General features: G+C 40.3%; 1 protein-coding gene across 1 annotated transcript; it reads right to left on the minus strand.

The window, feature by feature from the left end:
* Positions 1–859: 859 nt before the first annotated feature.
* Positions 860–4,237, minus strand: LOC132057728 (uncharacterized). The gene is made up of 2 exons (XM_059450335.1): positions 3,743–4,237; positions 860–988 (listed from the first exon to the last, which is right to left on the minus strand). The coding sequence occupies exons 1-2, from the start codon at positions 4,235–4,237 to the stop codon at positions 860–862; spliced, it is 624 nt and encodes a 207-aa protein (XP_059306318.1).
* Between the last annotated feature and the right edge of the window lie 20,170 nt (positions 4,238–24,407).

Genomic DNA, 24,407 nt, shown 5'->3' on the forward strand with positions numbered 1-24,407 from the left:
TGACATCGTATTTACAAACAGCTTAATGCGTTAGAAGCTAGACTCATAGAAATTTAATTTGATAGGTGGATCAACCCGTAACTCCGAGTAGATTGGGAGAAAATCTCAGTGACATTTGACCCAAATTTAAGCAAACTTATGAACGTAACTTATGACGACTTTTATTTTATAACTCACTTGACTTCAAAACTTAACACACGACTCTCATACAACTAAAATACCTCATGAAATGACCTTCTTAGCATGTTTAGAACCCCTAGTACCCCAAAAGTATAGGTTATAACATTTTCAAACTTGCCGACTTTAGACGAAACTTATTCTTTCCAATTTATTTGACGTTCAACCTTCCCAAAACATACCAAACATGATTATAAACTCTCATATACATAGGATGATCATGTAGAATCTCTTATGACCTTGGCAAAAATTTTACTTCCTCAATCTACATCGATTAACTCACGACGAAACTCAACGTATAAAAGTATGGGGTGTAACACTAACCCGACACTAAATTATGGCATGTCCCCATGACATAAAGAAAATGCACGAGAAAGAGGAAAATCCCTGAAAGGGTCAATCACTGTCTAAAACAGTGTCGGGTTGCATGTTACAGGCCCGGCCAAGTGCGCGCAACCACGCCATGGGCTTCTTCTCTTACTTCTGATTTTGTAGCTTGTACTCGTCCAACTTGTTATGAAACCCCTCCATAGAGGTTCGTATCCCTAACACTTCTCCTTCCAACTTTGTGATTCTCTCCTCCCATAAGCTGCTCGAGGGCGCTCCCACACTTTGGGACGATTTCAAATTAGGGGTTGCATCAACATTCATACTATTCCCCTTAGCTGAATTATCTGAGTCGTTACTCGCTGTATAACTGTCCTGAATTTTCTACCTCCACCACCTCCTTGTCGACAGACATTTTGTTAGGTCGAAGTTGTGCTTCAGCCTTAGGGGTGATATCAGATTTCTTCTCCGGAACACTGCAAGTCTACACAGTCATGTGACTAGAGAGAGAAAATAGAACCCATATTTTTGTGTGGTGGATTTTTCCAACATCTGGTCCAGAGTTATCCTTGCAAGATCAAAATCATTCTTATTCATAAAACAATATATGAGAGCTTCAGGGTCGCGATTAACTTCTGAGGTGTTGCTTGAAGGTGTGAGCCGATTATTTATGATGTAAAGAAAAAACTTCCATCAGTTGTTAAATTGTTGGAATCAGTGTTTTAAAAGGCGTTTTCGGGGCGAGCCCTGGGGCGGGGCGTACCAAAAATGCCCCGGGGCGATGGGTCGGGGCGAAAGTCCCAAAAGGTGTACGCCCGGGCGTTTGGGGCGATTTTTTTTTATTGGGGCATAAGCTCAGAAAACTTCTTCAAACTAAAACGAAATTTGTTAAATAAGTCCTTAGTATAATGCCCAAATTCTCAAAAGTCAACATGTAATTACTCAAATGTTTTAAAAAGGAACTGAAACATTAAATTTAAAAGTCAAGACCTTTTTTTATTACTAGAATACCTAATATATGTTCTTTTCTAATTATTTATCTTGTCTTCTACTATCTCAAAAAAGTAACGAGCAGTCACTTGTACTTGTAAGTAGCGTATAATAGATTGTTCTAATTAGTTTTTTTGTGGGAGTGAAGCATATAGATATATATATATATCACTTATTTATAGTTTTCTTCAATTTTTTATGCTATTTCACCTATTTAAAAGTATTTATTATAATTATATCATTTTATAAAATACTAAAAATTAAAACCCCGTGGGGCTTACGCCCCGTGCCTTGGGGCTTACGCCTCACTGAGGAAGACGTAAAACGCCCCGCCTTACGCCCTCGCCTTTTAAAACATTGGTTGGAATTGACTTTGTGGTTCTTCTGGAGCCATTGTATCTGCTGTGTGTGCAAATTGTACCAAAGAACAATTTCCAATCATACGACTCTTTAGTATATTAATCCTGAAAGTCATCGCAGCCCGTGGGTGTTCTCGTATCGAACTCATTGTCATACTCATGGAATTTATAGGAGTGACGAATTGCTTCAATTGAGAAATCCACCTTCTTTTTTTCTAACAGTGCACACAAAATTCTCATGCTCCGAATAGTTGGCATAGAACTCATGCATGATAGTTAGATTTTCTTCTTTGGGTTCTTGAAAGAAAGTTTATGTGCATCAATTCCCCATAGGCCTCTGGGCGCTCGCTCATCAAAGCATTCACTTCAATCCCTTTTTTCATCAAAGCATTCACTTCAATCCCTTTTTCATCAAAGCATTCACTTCAATCCCTTTTTCCATCAAAGGCTTCTTCAAAGTTTCTCTTCGAAACGCCCTTATGCATTCTATGAGACTAATTTGCTCTCATCGTAAGGTCGTGGAGATTCTGGAGCTTTTCCCTTTGAATCCCGCGAGCCCCTTAGATATGTTCGCTTTCTTATTGGTAGCACCACTTGGTTGCTTCCTCTTTTTAGAGGTGGCCATTTTTCCTGCAAGTTACGACAAACATTTAGCATTCATACCACTCTAAGAAATCACTAGAAGAGAAACATTATTTTTGGGCACTCAAGATTTTCCCAAAATTTTATTTTACTCCATTCTCATCTTCCGCAACTTAATCTCATACTCATAGCCATAATTCTTTCTCTTTTTCAACTGTTCATGCACATTATTTATTCATAACTAAAGTTAAGCAAGAAAGATTCAATAACTTGCACCATACAAAGAATTTTGCCCATTGTGGCATATTTTTCAAACACCTACCGTGAACACACATTATTCCCCATTGCTACAAGTTAACTTGAGAAATTATTCCAATTTGAGAAACAACAAGACCCAACAACATCAATCATTCACTTCAAAGAGCAACACTTTACAAGGATTTACACTCATATTCATAAAAATAAAATAAAAAACAAAAAAACATACGTTTACCATACCTTATCCCTCTTTCTTCTTTACCATACTTTTATCCAAGAGTAAATAAGTATGAAGTAAAAGAGATAAAAGAAACCATACTTGTTTTATAGTGGAGGCAGAGAGGGAAAAACATAGTGGAGGAAAGTGGGATGGGAGGAAGAAGAAGAAAATTAGGAGTTAGGGTTTTTTCTCTTTTGTTTTCGTTCTCTACGGCTCAAGCGTGTGGGGGAAAAAGAAAGAGAAGACTGAGTAAATAAGAAGAGAAAGAAATGCAAGGATTTTATCAAAAAAAAAAAAAAAAACTCTTTTTTTTGTTTTTTTTCATTAAAATTAAAAACTTACCCGGAAGCTGCACGGTCATGCACAAGAAGCAATGGCCTCGCTGCACAAATTTTTGCCTACGTAGTAAAAGCAGCAGGTGCACGGTCATGCACGTGGCATGGATCTCCCTCGAATTTTTTTCCTTGCGCGATCAGGTGCGCAGTTGAAACCCTAGCTGTGTGGTTGCGCACAGATGGCAATAAACAAGCCGGTCGAATTCTTTCCTTGCATGCTCAGATTTTTAGTTGTGCGGTCATGGATCGACCTTTTTCATTCTAGCCCTTATTTCTTTATTTTCAGCTCAACGAAGCAAAGCTTCCAAGTAAACAAGCTACTATCAAATAATAAGCAAAAATGTAGATCTAATTATTTACATAGAGATTAGAGGTAGTTCTGAGTTATAGTGGTCAGATTGACTTTTCTTCACTCGGGCTTATATAATGATGATGTTAGAGAATTGCTTGTCAAATCCTCCAACAACATACATTTTCAACCTGCTCCCATTTACCTTGAAATTCTTTGCCTCTTCTAAGTTCTGAATTTCAATCGCCCCATACGGAGATACATGTTTCACCACAAATTTCACCACAACTGATCTTGTCCATCCTGACTTAATTTTTCCGGTGAAATGTCGTAGTCTACTATTGCATAAAAGGACTTTATCCCCTTCATGGAACTCCTTTGGCTTAATCAAACGATCATGCCAGCGTTTTGTCTCCTCCTTAAAGATTCGCGAATTCTTATATGCATCCCTTCTGAATTCTTCCAACTCGTTCATCTGCGAATACCTTTTCTCACCAACAAGACTAAGATCAAGATTAAGCAACTTAATTTTACAATATGCTTTATATTCTATTTCAACAGGTAAATGACCTGACTTTCCAAATAACAACTTGTATGGAGAAGTCCCTTTGGGTCTTTTAAACGCAGTTTTATAAACCCTAAGAGCTTCATCTAATCTCAAAGACCAATCCTTGTGAGAGGTACTAACTGTTTTTTCCATAATTCGTTGAGCTCACGGTTAGCTACTTAAACTTTCCCGCTAGTTTGCGCGTGATACGAGGTTCCCGTTTTATTATTTACCCTATATTTTGAAAGCAACACCACAAACTGCTTATTCAAAAAATGAGAGCCATTATCGCTAATGATGACTCTAGGTGTTCCAGAACGAGCGAAGATATTCTTTCTAAAAAATTCACACACCACACGAGCATCATTAGTCCTAGTAGGGATTACTTCAACCCAGTTAGAGACATAGCCAACGGCTACTAGTATGTATTCATAAGAATGGGAAGAAGGGAAAGGGCCCATGAAATCGATGCCCCAAACATCAAAGATGTGCAAAACAAAATTGAATTAGGGGGAATCTCATCCTTTTTGCTAATATTACCTGCTCACTGGCACTTGTCACATGCAGCAACATATGCTGTTGCATCCTTGAGCAATGATTGCCAAAATAAACCGGATTCCATTACCTTTGTAGTTGTGTGGTTTCTTCCATAATGTTTGCCTGGTGCTCCATCGTGGCAATGAGAAAGAATACTTTCCATATCTTCCTCAGTGACACATCTTTGAATGATTACTGTTACGGTTCGGATTTCGCGGGCGGAGTTAGCGCTTGAAAAGCTACTTTGAAACTTTTTGGTGCTCTTTTGGACATATTTTTTAAAAAATAGTCGCCACCTAATTTTTCAGAAATTAGGAAAACCAAAGTGAAGGGTTTATTCAAATACAGTGATAAAACCTCTGTAATCCAAAGTTTTAGGTAAGGGTTCTGGTGATCCCCTAGGGAAGGTGTTAAACACCCTGGTATTAAGGGTCCGTACTATACAGTTGACCTTTGAATTCCAGTGTATGATTATTTGCTTTAATTATTTATTTAGTATTTGATTTCCACATTTTATAAAAGACAGTCAGTTATTGCATATCATTTAGTTTTTTTTTGGAAAAGAATTGAATACATCTCCCTTATATATGGGTATTTTAGGTTTGAATTCATAATATCCGGGTAATAATAGCTTCCCTTTTATATATAACGGTAACATATTTTATTCATAAGAAAAAAGTGTAAAAGTGTTTCAATTTTGGCAAAATGTATAAATATATATATCGTTATGTTATAATCATACACTTTGTTTCGGGTCGGTCCGTATACTACGTTAGAACGCCTTATCTATAGCTTTCGTGCTTACGAACGTTTCTTTATTTATTTGAATAGAACTTAACTTATAAAATGACTCATTTTAGTATTATGAATTGGTAGGCAAATGCGTCTATACAAAATTTATTATCATTATATTTTTTGTGAGTTTTAAGACCCAAAATATGACACTTTGTTGAAAGGATTGCACTGCCCACTTGGGCGTGGCCCAAATTTTTGTATTTTTGTTTCCTTTTCAAAAAATCAAATGAGGATCAATCCAAAAATATTTTTTTACGTCGGGCTTGGCCCAAAAATCATTTATTAGTTCTTGGCAGGCTTTAGCCCAAAAACTCTATTTCTATTATGAGGCTCAACCTAAATCATTTAATTTGTATTTGGTTTTGGTACAAAAACTTATTTTGATTGTGAAAAACATATTACCACAGTTAGAGACTGATCTGATTTAAAAATGCCATACCATTTGAAAACATCTTTTCGTCCTTCTATTTTAGCTTGTGCCAAAGTGATTTTATTAGTTACCCATTAAGAAAAAGTCACGTTAAATCCGGGTTTTGAAAATCATTTGGGGACCTAAAGTAAACTAAACGGCATAAGCATCGTTTTCCTAAGATGTCTAGTTCATACAATAAGGGTTCCAATAAATATGAGGTTTTTACAAGTATTTACAAATACAAATACAACAAACTTTCAAATGAACAAATAAATAAATAAATAAAAAGAAGGTCAGGCTAGGGGCGTACCAAGCCCCTAGTTGACCATTTTCACTCATGGCTGGGCCTTCTATGTATTTACTATATATTAGCCTCCATTTCATCTTCGCTGGACTCGATAATAATGAAAGAATGCCCAACAGGTTGGCTTTGGCTTGACCCGAATGGCCCATGCAGTGGAGGAGGGGAAAAGGAAAGAGGACCCGGTTAGAATTAATTCGCTGAACTTATCATACACATATCCGAATATATATATATATATATATATATATATATATATATATATATATATATAACACAACTACAAGGCAACTTGTATACATACTATTTCATGCCGTTGGGCCTTGAAAACCCAAGATTAGATACAAAAGGGAAACACTCGAGCCCTCTTTAACTCCTACTTTGGGCTAAGTAAGAACCTGCACTACTTTTTCTTAATGGGCTAGGCCCACCTATCGTTTAAATGAAAAGATAAGTTTAAAGTCAAGGCTTAGTGAGATTCCTCCCCCTTTTTCACCTGTTTGATATATAAATCCTATGTATGACTAGCCTGCTTACTCATATACACACAATATGCTTATGATATACACACATGATGTGTATATCCAGTGTATACCCTATATATACCTTTCCCTCTTTTCCCTAGCCTATACATGCTTTGTGTATATCAGTCTCTAAGTCCTATCCCTAAAGTCTAAGGCCCAATGAATCACTTAGTAAGACCAAGTATTTTTTTTAGCAAAAAATCTATCCTAGATTAAGGCCAAGGTGCACTTAGTTAAAGTAGACATCTATTAGGCAGAATTTGCTCCGACTCAAACCTTATAATCTCAACCAATCAGTAACTCTTATGACTCTCATGTAGGATCAGAACAAACGCATGTGCATATTTCAAGAAACTAGACAATAACAGCACAAAGTAGAACTTCACAGGCTTGGAAGGTTGAGTATTTTACAATCATGATCATAAAGAAGATTTGAGCACCAAGAATCAGTACATAGGACAGTTTTAATCTTTCATAGCTCAAATGGATAAAACAGCATATTTGAAGATTGAGTTTAATAGATTCAGGAAGTTAGAATAATGCAAGAGTGCTAACTGAAATAAGGACATGTACAAAGAAAAAGGTGCAGGACCCCTATGCATCATAGTTCAGATGAGGTATAGAATATATGCCTCTTTGATCTTCTGTACAGGTCTAAGGGAAAGACAATGACACAACGGGCCCAAAAACTCTTTGTGATTCAGTATTTCTTAGTTTTTTAAGAGAACACTTATTATTAATAGCTTCAAATGGATCCACCTCCCTCAGAATGAAAAAAACAATCCACTTATTGAAACAACCAGTTTCTTTTCTTAGTTTCCAAAGTTCCTTTGGACATCCAGACAAGTTAATTTCCCCCTTTCTATTTCAAACCTTTGATAAAATGGTGAACTTTAAGGAGTTCAAATCACTCTTATGATAGAGATGTCCCCCATGGGTTCATAGAATGTGCTATGACACCCCTCATTTGGAGGGGAGGTACTATGAATTAAGCTAAGCTTGGCTCTTCCCTTGTTACACCTCGCCCTTTCAGAGCATGAGCATGACACATACTTCACCATATTAATGGAGTATCAGAGACGTCCCATGAAGTGTTAGAAGGTACAAGCCATGGGAAGTACGTAACAACGAAGTAAAGGATGAATTATGATCTCGTAAGTCATAACCGGTAAGGACAACTGTTATAGCCTGTATTTCATACGTTGGGATATTGCGAGACAATGGTGAGAAGTTAAGGACAAGACTATGTTCCAAAAATTATTTTAATGTACAAGTGGGCTATGAACATTATTTATGAATATTACTAGTATAGAAATGTTGTGAAAGACAAGGGTAAAAAGGGAAAGTCGTAAAGTGGCGTCATGGGAATAATGTGGAAGGCTAGGGGCAAGATAGTAATTTTACAAGGTTCAAGAGAATTCTTGAAGGGCCAAATCTTACATAAGAAGACACTTGGCCTTCTTTACTAATTTTCAAGAAAAGGGAAGAAAATTCTAGGAAAGAAAGAAAAGGGGGCAAGGTGTAAATAAAGAGGGACTAAAGTGTACAAAGGAAGACATTTGGTCTTCTTTGACCAAGTGAGGAAATTCAAGAAAAGAAAAGAAAATCAAGAAAAAAGAGGAAAACTCTAGAAGGAGAAGAAAAGGGACATGAGGCCATACTTGAGGGACTAAGATTCAAATATGGAAAAGTGATGGAATATATATAGATATAAGAAGAGTTCATCCTTTTAAATAAAGAGACTTGAAGAGAGAAAGAAAGAAAGAAAAAAAAAAAAGAAGGGAATAGCCATGGCATTCGGCCATGGCTTGCAAATTTTGCCTCCATGAAAGACTTGCCAAAAAAATATTTTCTTCTAGCTTTCCTACCAATTTAAGGGTCCTCTACAACGTGGTATGGTTGTTTCGGAAGAAAGGGTATTCGTTTCATCGTTCCCACATCTTGGTCAAGTGAAGAAGTTGAAGGAAAAAGGCAAGGTTTAATCCCTTCTCTTGTGTTATGGATGGTCCATGCATATTGTTGAGTGTGTAGCATGTGGAAATGAATGAAATTCATGAAGTATGTATGTACATGGTATGGCCGAATGGAGTAGTTGTTTGTGTAGAAATAATGGATTAATTTTATGTAGTAAGTTGGTTGTCGTAATGTATAGAAGTGGATGCAAATTCATGGAAAATATGTATGTTATGTGTTGGCCGAATGTATGGGTGGTTGTATATAAAAGATGAAATGATTTTATTTGGTAGTTTAATCGTTGTGTTGAGAATTCCATAATGTAAGATGGATGAAAAACATGAAATCATGCACGTTGAAGTTGTGGCGAGAATGGGCTGATTTGGAACGTAATATGATTTGAATATGCTTTCTTGAATTCATGGAAATAATGTTGTAAATGTATGGAATTGTTGATATAGTTTATGAGTTTGAAAGAAATAAATGTATTGTTGGAGTTCTTATGGCACTTGGAAGATTTGGGTTGGAATGTCTTGAACATGTTGTGAGTTGAGTATTGATATTGTTGTTATGATTGTTGGTTTGGCCGGGTTGAATTCCCGGATTGTTGTTGATTAAAATTGGCCGAGTTAGAATCTCGGGGATGGCGCATTTACAGGGGAAATGCTGCCGGAATTTCGGTAGCCAAGTGTTATTTTAAGAATCCAATTCTAAATGCACTAATCAAAGTTTGGTAAACATGACCAAATTGTAGATTTTGGCGGGTTTGCAACTTGGAATTGGAGTACCAGAAGGAGCGGAAAGAGGTATGTAAGACTTCACCTTCCTTCTTTGGCATGTCCTAGACGTCGTAGGCTTGAATACGTGCCTCGGGGATAATTCCTTTCCTAGAAAGCCGAGATTGAAATTAGCTACTATTCATTCAGTAGAATTGAAGTGAATGTTCGCGAATAGTTGAAAGAAATGTCTAAGCACCTAGAATTTGCAGGAACAGGATCCGACTACCATAAAAACTCTCATAAGTAATGTCATGAAATGTATTATACGTAAATTGTGTACGCCACCTCATTTGATTCGAGGTGGGCCCACTACTCCTGAGTTTCCTTCCATAGTCCCACTTGGTTTATTTTCGTACTATGATTACGATTTCATAAACATTATTTTAGCTTTCTTATCTCCAAAAGTACGATATTCGAGATCCTACGGCATGATTCCTCTTTCCTAGCAGTCCATGAATGTTTTCCCACAGAGTGTTTACCTTCAAAGGTTAAAGTTTCCCGATTTCAAAAGTTTTCCTATAACGTGAAAATGGGAATATTTTATAAGACCGAAATAAGGGAATGTTTCCACCATGTCTTGTCCCTCAAAAGTTATAGTGTGATGATAATATGTCGGGCGTCACCGCAGAGGCGGTTCGAAGTATGAAAAAGAATGAAGTGTTTTCTATGAAGCGCATAATAATATGATTTTGATTTCGAAATTCTAAAACTCATGATTTTAATGCCACGACGAGATTATCGAGTCTATTTTCATAATTCTATCGAATGGTTCATTGTTGTAAGTCTCTCCTCATGAATGTTCCTTCGAGGTGAGACCTATCGATGATGATTACTTCATAACACAAATCGGAGGTTCCCGACCTTATGTCACTCCGATGCGCTTATAGCTTTTGGGCTCTCGCATGCTTTATGATTAATTATATTTTTCCATATGACACCGTGCCTACATGGCCGGGGCAGCATCACACCGTACGTCCAATGTGGTGGCCGGGCATATTACACCATATGGCGGATCATACCCGGACGCGGGAGGCCGGACGCGGGCTTATACACCGTTCCTATATGGACGGCGCTACACACACCGATCCTACGTGGTCGGGCAGTTTACTTGTATGTTTTTTGAAAGAAATGTTTTTAAAGAAATGTTTTTCAAAAAAAAAAAAGTTAATGCATGGCCTCACGAGGCATTCGGACGTAAGTTACTCTCTTTATCTCGAGGCTCTATATTGTTATTCACACACACACACACATATTTACATTCTTGATTATGTTGTTATTCGCCTTACATGCTCGGTACATTGCTCGTGCGACCCCTCTTCATCGGGGGCTGCGTTTAGCGCACCAGGCGAGTGGAAGCTAGTATAGAAGATGTCCGGCGGAGTTGGTAGGCTCCACTTGTCCGGGAGTCTTTCGAGTCAGATGATATGTCTTTGTACCTATTCGAAGTTAGAGACTGCCGAGTCGTGGGTATTGGGGTAACGATATGTTATTATGTTTCGTGTCACGAGTCTTATGTGATGACGATGATTTTACTTATGGAAAAAAATTTCTATGTATTCATTTCTAACTGATTCATAAGTTCATACGTGCAATAAGAGTCAGCGGGTTCGCTCGGCTCCGAATATGGGGTCGGGTGCCCATCACACCCTAGTAAGATCGGGGTGTGACAACAACCTTGAAACAAAAGGACATGACTATTATCATGTATAATAAATGATAAATATCATGTATGGAGAGTTTTGGAAGATTCCGGGATCAAGCAAATCAAAGAAAATAAGTTTGTCAAAAATTTGGAAAAAAAGTTGGAAGAATTCTTGACAGAATTTTGGGTCAACTTTGGAGGGGTATATATCCAGGTATTGTTATATCCCGTATTTTGAGCAACGGGACAACTTGCGTGAATTACGATAAGTGAGAACAAGACTACCCCGAGAAGTGAAGTAGAGACTTTGTGTGTGTCTTAAAGGCTTAAGTTGTGTGTGATTTTAATGTCATGAAAATGTTAAGGAAACACTTGGAGGCAATTTCCATTTTTAGTAAGTATGTTAATTTTGGAAAGTTGAAAAGTACAAAAAAAAAAAAAAAAAAAGGGGCAAGATGGCCGGCCATTTAGTAGTGGGCCATGGCCACATGGATTTATTTTATGTGGAGGTTTAAAAGATGACTTAGTCATCTTGTTCAACACTTCCATCTCTAGAACAATCAAGAAAACTTGAAGGAGAAAACATAAGGGCCTATTCGGCCACCCCATAAAAATCAAGATCAATTTCTAGCCATCAAAAAATAAATTCTTCAAGCAAACTTGCTAATTCAAGGGTGCTAAGTAACGTGGAGTCGTTGTTTCGGGCAATAGTTTACTCGTTTTCTCTATCTACCAACTTTGGACAAGTTAAGAAGTTGAAGAAGAAAGGTGAGTTTTAATCTTGTTTTATGTGTTATGAATGGTTTATATGTGTTGTAGTATGCTAAAATGGAAGAAATTCATGATAGAAAAGAAGTTGAAGTTGGGCCGTGCATAGGGGGTATAGCCGTGCATGTGTATGTTGTGTTGAAAGCAATGTATTAATGTTAATTAGCATGTTTTGAATGTTGTGGTGTGAAGAAAAGAATGAAAATCATCCCTATGTGTGGAAGTGGTGTTGGCCGAATGGTCCCCTTTAGTGTAGTTGTGAATGAACTAATCGTCGTTAGTATTTTCGTTATCGTCGTTATGGATTTGATAAGGAAAAATGCAAGTTTGATGACTCAAAATAATGTTATGTTGGTTATAGGATGATTTGGAAGTTTATGTGAATTTTATGTAATTTTCGTATTTATGAGGATTGTATTGTTAATGTGTGGATTATTAGTGTAATTCATGAATTCGGAAGGAAAGGATGTAGATCATATTGTTCTCGGGTTTGGAGACGAATTCGGGTGAGTTGGAACAATGTTTGGGTTGTTTGAAATATTGTATGAATTGCTTAAAGTGTTCTTGTATATGGTTTGAATGGGTTTGGATTGGTAATCGAGCATATAAGCGTTGATATTAGTTTGAACGTAAGTGGTCGAAATGAGTATATTATGAATGTTGTTGGCATACTATGTGTGTTGTTAAAGTCATGTAGGAAGAACTAGTAATGTTGGAATGCATTGGGAATTGACTATTGATATTGTAGTTTGGTTGTTGGTTTGGTTGTTGTTGAAATTAGCCGAGTTGAAATCTCGGGGTTGGTGTATTTACAGGGGAAATGCTGCTGAAATTTCTGTCGAATTTAATGTTCGTTTGGAATTGAATGCCTAAGTGCGTGTAGCTAATGTTGATATATTTGGCGTTATGTAGATCTTGGAGCATCCGAGAATTGAGGCTTGACTTGTCTTGCGGCGGAAGAGGTATGTAAGGCGTTACTTTCTATTCTTTGGCATGTCTTAGTACTACTAGGCTATGACCGAGCCTCGGGGTAATTCCACTCTTAGAATCCGAGCTTAGATACGTACTTTATTCGATCTAAAGACCTACTCCTTAATGTAACCAAACTAAGATTCTTATGTTTTCAAATGATTGAATTTCAAAAGACTTATAAAAATTTTGACTACAAAAAGAGTCCGAACTTCACGCCCGTAACTTTCGCATACGAGCTCGGAATGCCCCAAAACATAATAGGTAAGTTCATAAGACATAACTCTCCCTAACTCTCGTAGTCGGGCTCGGATGGGGGTCGGAACCCGTCCGCGGGGCCCGCGGCTTCTCTATGCTATCCTTAATGACTTTCGGGAAAAATTTAATACTATTTTCACTTCGACTTCAGCATATGGATTTCTTACTTATTTACTGAGTTATGATTATGACTTTATGCATATGGTTACTCACGACTCGCTCGTGCTTATAGTTAGTACTTCTTTCACCGGATCCGGGCCGGTTATGTTCGTGCGCACTTTGATATATTCGGAGTATGATGTGTTCGGTACGCGAGTCCCGCTTTGGCGGGTCACCGTGTATTTGGCGTTACGGGGGTACGGCTTTATGATGTGATATGATATGTCGGGTGTCGGAGATTTGAAACCTTACGGAGTATGATGTGGTATGGCGCCATCGACGGGCGGGCGACCATCGTTCTAAACCTATGCATGATTTATATTTTTGATAAATATTTTGATATTTTGCATACCATATCTATTTTACGTAATTTGTTATTATGATTACGTATTTCACTTTACATACTCGGTACATATTAAAATCGACCCCCTTTCTTCGGGGGCTGCGTTTCATGCCCGCGGTACGAACGCTCGGCTTGGTGATCCACATCCCAGGACTCCCGTCCTGCGCTACGAGAGTGCTCGCTTCGTCCGAGCCTATTTTTGGTATATATACTTTTCGATGCATATGTACATATTTATTCAGGGGTACGACGGGGCCCTGTCCCGTCATTTGATTTTGTTACTCTGTTTAGAGGTCTGTGGATATGTCTGTGGGTATGGCTACATCTGTACAGCTGTGTGTGTGTGTTATATGTATTGGGCGGTCCACCCGCCGCGGCAGCCTAGTCGGCTCGCCTCTGTGTATATTTTGAGATTCTGTACATTTTGACAGCCTAGCCGGCTTATGCTACTTCGATGACTATTATGCGATATCTGAGGCTATATGTGATTAATTATGATTATGCGAGTTAATATGCTAGTTCTGGTTGTCGGGTACGTATAAGTGTCCAATTCGGACATTAGTCACGGCCTACGGGGTTGGGTCGTGACAAAAGTGGTATCAGAGCGGTTCGTCCTCGGAATGTCCACAGACCGTGTCTAGTAGAGTCCGTTTATCGGTGTGTTGTGCACCACATCTATAAACGGAGGCTACGAGACATTTAAGGATCTTTGTCTTTCTTTACGATCTTAGATCGTGCGATAGAGCGGTTTTATTAGGATGACTTCTTTCGACAAATTGCTATGTTTTCGGCGATGCCTCGAGAAAGGCGACAGCCGCCCGGGAAGGGCAAGTCTGCTTTAACTGCGGGAGAGACCGGTCGGGCCCGAGAGAGTTGCCGGGCCCATGCTCGGCCCGAGCCGGAGGTGTGCCGGGTCGGCCGGTTCGCCACCCCATCCCCCCCGAGGAGGGGCACGAGCGACGGGCGGCACGCGGGACGAGGTGGCTCCACCGCCCGCCCCTGAGGTTCGCGTGCCTGAGCCTCCAGCTCCTCAGCCTGGGGTGGAGGATAGAGCTATGAGGACGGCTGTTCGGTTACTTACGGCCGGCGCGGGCGAGGGTCCAGGAGGCACGGAGCGAGGGGATGATCGTGGTGATGGACGTGACGGTCGAGGGGGGCACGTTGTTTTCGACACCCGTAATCCACCGAGTTCTTCGGGTCAAAAGCCGAGGAGGACCCTCGAGTTCATCGAGAGAGAGATGCGGCGTATGTTGCGGCTTGTCGGGGCCTCGAGGCCCCGAGTCGGTGGAGTTGGCGTCGTATCGGCCGCACGACATAGCCCAATTGGTATGAGTCATAGGGGCGTCCCGGGGGTGAGGGTGCTCCCCAGTGTATGGGATGAGTTCGTGGAGGCTTTTCTTGCCCATTTTCTACCCCCGAGAGACTAGACGCGCCGGGGTTCACGGGTTTATACATACGAGGGGGGTGGTAGGAGCGTCAGAGAAGTACGACTTGGAGTTTGATTCTTTGACGGATACGCCCTCACATTGTAGCAGACATGGGCGATAGAGTACACCAGTTTGTTATGGGGCTAGATGATTATTTGATTGACAGTTGTATGTCGATGGCTTCTCGGCCTGGCATGGACATTGCACTAGTACGGGCATACGCCCAGGGCATGGAGGAGCGACACGGGGCGCCGGCCGGCCGGGGAGTATGATGACGGGCGCCGGCCCGAGAGGGCTAGGTCGGCCGGGTGATTGCGGGGATTCTCGAGGGCGAGGCCGCCTCGGCGGCGGCACAACGGATATTCCTCCCGGCCCAGCCGGAGCACATCCCCCGGTTTCGGGGCGGGGAGACACGACGATGCGGGATATTCGGGAGCGAGGTCGAGCTCCCGGGGGCTTCGAGCTCACGGACGGCGAGAGGTTCCGGCCAGTCGAGGCCACCCATACCTCGATGTACTTATTGTGGGAGACAGCACCACAGGGAGTGTTATCGTGCCACGGTGCACATTTTTACTTGCGGCCGTCGGGGCCATGTGATGAGTGTCCCGCTCGGGGGCCGGTGCGAGGGTGCGGCGCGGCCTACGCGGGTTCGAGTCTTTGGTTCATCTTCATCATCCGTAGCCATGCGCCCTGCGGGGCGAGGCATGCCGGCACCGGCAGGCCGCGGTAGAGGTCGTGGCGGAGCGACCGATTCTAGCGGTCCTTCGAACCGCATATATGCTTTAGCCAGCCGTCAGGACCAGGAGGCGTTACCTAACGTGGTTACAGGTACATTATTGGTTTTCTCTCGAGCTGTATTTGCATTGATTGATCCTGGTTCTACTTTATCATATATTTCTCCTCTTATTGCTGATAAAATTGGGATTAAACCTGAACCAATAGAACCATTTGAGGTAGCCACTCCGGTGGGGATTACATTATAGCCGGACATGTATATAAAGATTGTTCGATAATTGTCTTTGACCGTTGCACTAAGCGGATTTGGTGAAAGCTAGATATGGTCGAATTTGATGTTATTATGGGAATGGTGGTGGCTTCTTGTTATGCTAATGTTGATTGTCAAAAGAAAATAGTCCGTTTCCAATTCCCGAAGCGAACCGGTTATAGAATGGGCAGGTAATACGACAACGCCGAGGGGTAAGTTTATTTCTACCTCAAGGCAAGAAAAATGATCCGAAAAGGCTATATTTACCATCTGGTTCGTATACATAATCTAAAAGCTGAAGCACCGACTATTCAGTCCATTCCAGTGGTTAATGAATTCCCAGATGTATTCCCAGACGAGCTTCCAGGTCTTCCTCCTGAACGGGAGATAGAATTCACGATAGATGCGCCGGACACTCAGCCTATATCCATTCCCCCGTACAGAATGGCACCGGCAGAACTAAAAGAATTAAAAGAATAGCTGAGGGATCTACTAGAGAAGGGCTTCATCCGAGCCCCACGTCACCACAGGGAGCACGGTATTATTTGTGAGAAAGAAAGACGGGTCGGCTTGCGGATGTGTATCGATTATCGACGCTGAATAAGGTAACCATAAAGAATAAATACCCCCTCCCCAGGATTGACGATTTATTTGATCAGTTGCAGGGAGCTAAATGTTTCTCAAAGATAGATTTGCGGTCGGGCTATCATCAGGTGCGAGTACGGGAGGCAGATATTCCCAAGACAGCATTCAGGACCCGGTATGGGCATTATGAATTCAGAGTTATGTCTTTTGGGCTGACGAATGCTCCGGCGGTATTTATGGATCTTATGAATCGGGTATTCAGACCATTCTTGGATATGTTCGTGATCGTATTTATTGATGATATTCTGGTCTATTCTCGGTCGGAAGACGAGCACGCGGATCATCTGAGAACGGTACTTGGGGTACTTCGACATCAGAAATTATATGCAAAATTTTCTAAATGTGAATTCCGGGGCGACATCGGTGGCATTCTTGGGACATATTATTGGGGGCGACGGCATCGGGTGGATACCCCAGAAGATTGAAGCAGTGAAGAATTGGCCCCGGCCTACAACGCCGACAGAGGTACGTAGTTTCCTGGGATTGGCTGGGTATTACAGAAGATTTGTGGAGAAATTTGCTTCAATATCAGCGCCTTTAACAAGGCTAACTCAGAAGGGAGCCAAATTCCAGTGGACAGACGCCTGTGAACGGAGCTTCCGATTCTTTGAAGGAGAAATTGACTACAGCTCCAGTTTTGACACTTCCTGAAAGGCCAGACGGGTATGTTATTTATTGTGATGCTTCCGGTGTTGGACTGGGTTGTGTATTGATGCAGCACGGCAGAGTTATCGCCTATGCTTCCCGGCAGCTCAAAAAGCACGAAAAGAATTATCCCACTCATGATCTGGAGCTCGCAGCGGTGATTCATGCCCTGAAGATATGGAGACATTATTTATATGGCGTTCATGTTGATATCTACACAGATCATAAGAGTCTCCAATATATTTTTAAGCAGAAGGAGCTGAATTTGCAGCAGAGAAGATGGTTAGAGTTCTTTGAAAGATTACGATGTTGATATTCTATACCATCCTGGGAAAGATAATGTTGTAGCGGATGCCCTCGGCCCGTAAATCTATGGGCGACCCTAGCGGACGTGCCATCGAAAAGAAAGAAATAGTTCGTGAAATTCATCGGTGGCAAGTCTTGGAGTCCGTTTGGCCGAATGCGGGAATACTGGGATTTACGGTCGTGAAGTTGCCGAATCTTCTATTACGGAAGAAATAAAGCGTCGCCAATATGAAGATCTGATGCGGTGCATTACGGAGACACGGCCGTGAGAAGAGAAGACTTCGTTCGAGATTACACCGGATGGAGTATTATTACACGGGGGCGGTGTGCGTACCGAGGTTCTTTGAGCTACGGCGATAGGTTATGGGTGAGGCACATTATGCCGTTATTACATTCATCTAGGAGCCACAAAAATGTATCACGATCTCGGATGTCTATCTTGGTGGGATGGTATGAAAAAGGATATAGCGAGGTCGTCGCTCGGTGCCGAATTGTCAGCAGGTTAAGATTGAGCACCAGAAGCCCGGTGGATTATTGCAAGAGATGGAGATTCCGGCTTGGAAGTGGGAGATAATTAATATGGATTTCATTACAGGTTTGCCTCGCACTCCACGGAAGTATGACTCCATTTGGGTTATCGTTGATCGGCTGACAAAATCAGCCCATTTTCTTCCAGTCAAGGGCTACTTATTCGGTGAGGATTATGCCGGATTATATATTAAGGAGATAGTAAGGCTTCATGGAGAGTTCCCACATCTATTATTTCGACGGAGGCACTCGATTTTACAACAAATTTACGGAGGTCATTTCAAGACGGATTGGGGACTCGGGTAAGTCTTAGTCTTGCTTTCCATCCTCGAGTGACGGACGGGCCGAGCGCACCATCCGGACACTAGAAGATATGTTGCGGGCTGTGTTATTGACTTCGAAGGTAGGCGGGATGATCATTTGCCGCTGGTTGAATTTGCTTATAATAATAGCTACCACTCCAGCATCCAAATGGCCCCGTACGAGGCGTTATATGACAGAAAATGCAGGTCACCGATCGGCTAGTTCGACGTTGGAGAAACTAGATTAATTGGTCCAGATATGATCCAGCAAGCGGTGGACAAAGTGAAGCTTATCCGGGGGAGAGATTATTAGCGGCCCTAGTCGAGTCGGAAATCATACGCGGATAATCGACGTCGGCACTTAGAATTTCAGGTTGGTGATTGGGTATTCCTGAAGGTATCGCCTATGAAAGGGGTTATGAGATTCGGTAAGAAAGGGAAGCTCAGTCCGAGATATATTGGGCCTTATCAGGTTATTCGGAGAATAGGCAAAGTTGCCTACGAATTGGATCTGCCAGCGGATTTGGGCGCAGTGCACCCGGTATTTCATGTTTCTATGCTTCGTAAATGCATTGGTGACCCTTCCGAATATTTCCTGTGGATGATGTCGGAGTCACGGAGGAACTAGCCTATGAGGAGCGGCGGTAGCTATATTGGATCGTCGGGGAAAGAAGGTTGCGGAACAAAGATGTAGCCTCTGTTAGGTCTTTGTGGCGGAATAATAACCGAGAGGAAATGACCTGGGAAGCTGAGGAGCAGATGAAGAAGAAGTATCCTCACTTATTTTTGGTACCCACAGGTAATCTAAATCCTTTACTTGATTATGTTGAGCAATAAATGAATTGTGTGTAATATCTACAAAAGAACTCCCCAAATTGTTTGTAAGACCCGTAAGGTTAGTTTAACATTCGAGGACGAATGTTCTAAAGGGGGGGAGGATGTTATATCCCGTATTTTGAGCAACGGGACAACTTGGGTGAATTACGATAAGTGAGAACAAGACTACCCCGAGAAGTGAAGTAGAGACTTTTTGTGTGTCTTAAAGGCTTAAGTTGTGTGTGATTTTAATGTCATGAAAATGTTAAGGAAACACTTGGAGGCAATTTCCATTTTTAGTAAGTATGTTAATTTTGGAAAGTTGAAAAAAAAAAAAAAAAAAAAAAAAAAAAAAGGGGCAAGGTGGCCGGCCATTTAGTAGTGGGCCATGGCCACATGGATTTATTTTATGTGGAGGTTTAAAAGATGACTTAGTCATCTTGTTCAACACTTCCATCTCTAGAACAATCAAGAAAACTTGAAGGAGAAAACATAAGGGCCTATTCGGCCACCCCCATAAAAATCAAGATCAATTTCTAGCCATCAAAAAAATAAATTCTTCAAGCAAACTTGCTAATTCAAGGGTGCTAAGTAACGTGGAGTCGTTGTTTCGGGCAATAGTTTACTCGTTTTCTCTATCTACCAACTTTGGGCAAGTTAAGAAGTTGAAGAAGAAAGGTGAGTTTTAATCTTGTTTTATATGTTATGAATGGTTTATATGTGTTGTAGTATGCTAAAATGGAAGAAATTCATGATAGAAAAGAAGTTGAAGTTGGGCCGTGCATAGGGGGTATAGCCGTGCATGTGTATGTTGTGTTGAAAGCAATGAATTAATGTTAATTAGCATGTTTTGAATGTTGTGGTGTGAAGAAAAAAATGAAAATCATCCCTATGTGTGGAAGTGGTGTTGGCCGAATGGTCCCCTTTAGTGTAGTTGTGAATGAACTAATCGTCGTTAGTATTTTCGTTATCGTCTGTTACATCCCGTATTTTGAACAACGAGACAACTTGCGTAAATTACGATAAGTGGAGAACAAGGCTACTCCGGGATATGACCTAGAGACTTTTGTATGTTTAAAGGTTCAAATTGTGTATGATTTTAATGTCATGAAAGTGTTAAAGAAGCATTTGGAGGCAATTTCCATTTTTAGTAAGTGTGCTAATTTTGGAAGGTTGACAATTCTACAACAAAGGAAAAAAAAAAGAGAAAAGAAAAAAAAAACAAACAAACAAGGGCCATGTGGCCGGCCACCTCATGTGGGCCATGGCCACATGGTTGGCTAATGTTTGCAATAAAAGATGACCAATTCATCTTATTTCCTCATCTTCTCCATCTAGAATTTTCAAGAAAAACTTGAGAGAAAAACAAAGGCCATATTCGGCCAAGAGAGAGGAAGAGAGAGAGATCAAGAATTGATCAAGAAAAAATAATTTCTTCATGCAAACCTACTAATTCAAGGTGCTCATCAACGTGGAGGTGTTGTTTGGAGCGTTGGATTGCTCGTTTTCTCTATCCGCCACTTTAGGCAAGTTGTGGAGTTGAAGAAGAAAGGTGAGTTTAGTCTTGTTTTCTTGTGTTATAGATGGTTTATATGTGTTGTTGTATGTAAAATGGAAGAAATGCATGGTAAAAATGAAATTGAAGTTGAGTATGTGTAGGGGTGTTTGGCCGTGCATGTGCATGTTGTATTGGAAGTGATGAATTAATGTTAGTTAGCATGTTTTGATTGTTGTGGGGTGAAGAAAAGATTGAAAATCATTTTTGTGTGTGTGTTGGTGTTGGCGAATGGCCCTTTTTTGTGAGGGAATGAACAAATTGTCGTTAGCGTTTTAGTTATCGTCGTTGTGGATTCTATGATGAGAAATGCAAGTTTGATGACTCAAAACAATGTTATGTTAGTTATGGGATGGTTTGGAAGTTTATGTACATTTTATGTGATTTTTGTATTTATGAGAATTGCTTTGTTAAGGTGTGGATTATTAGTGTAATTCATGAATTTGGAAGGAAAGAATATGTTTGGTGTTGTTCTCGGGTTTGGAGCTAATTTCGGGTAGGTTGGAACAATATTTGGTTTGTTTGAAATATTGTATGAAATGCCTAAAGTGTCCTTGTGTGTGGTTTAAAAGGGTTTGGATTGGTGATCGGACGTATAAACGTTGATATTAGTTTGAACGTAAGTGGTCGAAATGAGTATATTATGAATATTGTTGGAATGTTATGTATGTTGTTAAAGTCGTGTAAGAAGAACTAGTAATATTGAATGCATTGTAAATTGATTGTCGATATTGTAGTTTGGTTGTTGGTTTGGTTATTGATGGTCGAGTTGAATTCTCGGGGTGTCGTATTTATAGGGGGAAAGTAGACAAGTAAAATTCAAGGTTGAATGCTAAAAGCCTTATAGTTAACATTTGGTAAACGTGACCATTTGTAATTTGAGGAAATCGGGACTTGAGTTTGGACAAGCGAGGAAGACGAATAAGGTATGTAAAGCTCTCCCATTTCTTCTCTTGGCATGTCTTAGATGTTTAGGCTTGAATTTGGACCTTGGGGACAACTCACTCTTCGAGAATCTACGTCTAGAAATGTTCTTTTTCATTCGGTAGAATTGAATGATTTATTGTGTGAATAGTTAGAAAAATTGTTTTAACCTCTAAAACTTGTGCAAATGAAATCCGATTACTTTAAAATGCTAATGACGTTATGAAGTTTGACATGCGTAATCTTACATACGCCACCTCATTTGACCGAGGTGGGCCCAATTTTTTCCCTATCATTCCGTTTGAACTACTTTGGAAGTAAAAACTAAGGAAAGTTTTTAGCTACCTTTCTAATTCTTACAAAATAAGCGTTATATTTATTTATTGAGTCTTATGATCCGCTTTGAATTTGCAATTACTCAAGGGATATGAAATATTTCGACATCCGAAAGACTTACGATTATTATTAAAGGTCCGCTATGAGATTGTTTCTTCGAGGTAAAATGTTTTATATTTTATATTGCATATGGTTTTCTCACTACTTCTCTATCTACCGGGTGTATGTATTCTTTCATTGGCCGAGTCCTCACTAGAGGGCCACGGTATGCTATATATGTATATATGATGATAGGATGATGTGATGATATGGGGATCTTGTGGCATTTGATGATGTTATGAATAGAGGGCCGGGGCATATTATATGATTGCATGTGTGTTTACATGACTTTACTTACCGAGTCCCTAAAATGGATGATTTGATGATATGATATGGACTCGAATGATATATGATTCAAAGAAGTTTTTGCTTTCATGAATACTTATTTCGGGCCGTTATGGTTCGTACTCGGTGGTACATATTTATACCCCTTTGCATGTGTTTCATGTTGTGTTGAAAGCAATGATATTAATGTTAATTAGCATGTTTTGTTACATTTTGTATATTTGTTGGTGTGAAGGCCAAGTCATAATGTTAAATCACCCCATAAACGTGGGTTGTGTAGCAAGTGGTGTATATTCTGGTATGTATATATGATATATATGTATATGTGTACGCCCTTTATGTATACGTTTAGTTTTGTTGGACATGACTTGGGTATTAATGATAGATGGGTACAAGTGCCCAAATCGGGCACTAGTCACGGTCTACGGGGCTGGGTCGTGACATCATCGTTATGGATTTGATAAGGAAAAATGCAAGTTTGATGACTCAAAATAATGTTATATTGGTTATAGGATGATTTGGAAGTTTATGTGAATTTTATGTAATTTTCGTATTTATGAGGATTGCATTGTTAATGTGTGGATTATTAGTGTAATTCATGAATTCGGAAGGAAAGGATGTAGATCATATTGTTCTCGGGTTTGGAGACCAATTCGGGTGAGTTGGAACAATGTTTGGGTTGTTTGAAATATTGTATGAATTGCTTAAAGTGTTCTTGTATATGGTTTGAATGGGTTTGGATTGGTAATCGAGCATATAAGCGTTGATATTAGTTTGAACGTAAGTGGTCGAAATGAGTATATTATGAATGTTGTTGGCATACTATGTATGTTGTTAAAGTCATGTAGGAAGAACTAGTAATGTTGGAATGCATTGGGAATTGATTATTGATATTGTAGTTTGGTTGTTGGTTTGGTTGTTGTTGAAATTAGCCGAGTTGAAATCTCGGGGTTGGTGTATTTACAGGGGAAATGCTGCCGAAATTTCTGTAGAATTTAATGTTCGTTTGGAATTGAATGCCTAAGTGCGTGTAGCTAATGTTGATATATTTGGCGTTATGTAGATCTTGGAGCATCCGAGAGTTGAGGCTTGACTTGTCTTGCGAGCGGAAGAGGTATGTAAGGCGTTACTTTCTATTCTTTGGCATGTCTTAGTACTACTAGGCTATGACCCGAGCCTCGGGTAATTCCACTCTTAGAATCCGAGCTTAGATACGTACTTTATTCGATCCTAAAGACCTACTCCTTAATGTAACCAAACTAAGATTCTTATGTTTTCAAATGATTGAATTTCAAAAGACTTATAAAGAATTTTGACTACAAAAAGGGTCCCGAACTTCAAACGCCCGTAACTTTCGCATACGAGCTCGGAACGCCCCAAAACATAATAGGTAAGTTCATGAGACATAACTCTCCCCTAACTCTCGTAGTCGGGCTCGGATGGGGGTCGGAACCCGTCCGCGGGGCCCGCGGCTTCTCTATGCTATCCTTAATGACTTTCGGGAAAAATTTAATACTATTTTCACTTCGACTTCAGCATATGGATTTCTTACTTATTTACTGAGTTATGATTATGACTTTATGCATATGGTTACTCACGACTCCGCTCGTGCTTATAGTTAGTACTTCTTTCACCGGATCCCGGGCCGGTTTTGTTCGTGCGCACTTTGATATATTCCGGAGTATGATGTGTTCCGGTACGTCGAGTCCCCTTTGGCCGGGTACCGTGTATATTTGGCGTTACGGGGGGTACGGCTTTATGATGTGATATGATATGTCGGGTGTCAGAGATTTGAAACCACGGAGTATGATGTGGTATGGCGCCATCGACGGGCGGGCGACCATCGTTCTAAGAACCTATGCATGATTTATATTTTTGATAAATATTTTGATATTTTGCATACCATATCTATTTTACGTAATTTGTTATTATGATTACGTACTTTACATACTCGTACATATTAAAATGTCGACCCCGCTTTCTTCGAGTGCGTTTCATGCCGCAGTGCGGACGCTCGGCTTGGTGATCCC

The sequence above is a fragment of the Lycium ferocissimum genome, chromosome 5 (assembly GCF_029784015.1).
Source record: "Lycium ferocissimum isolate CSIRO_LF1 chromosome 5, AGI_CSIRO_Lferr_CH_V1, whole genome shotgun sequence".
NCBI lineage: Eukaryota > Viridiplantae > Streptophyta > Magnoliopsida > Solanales > Solanaceae > Lycium > Lycium ferocissimum.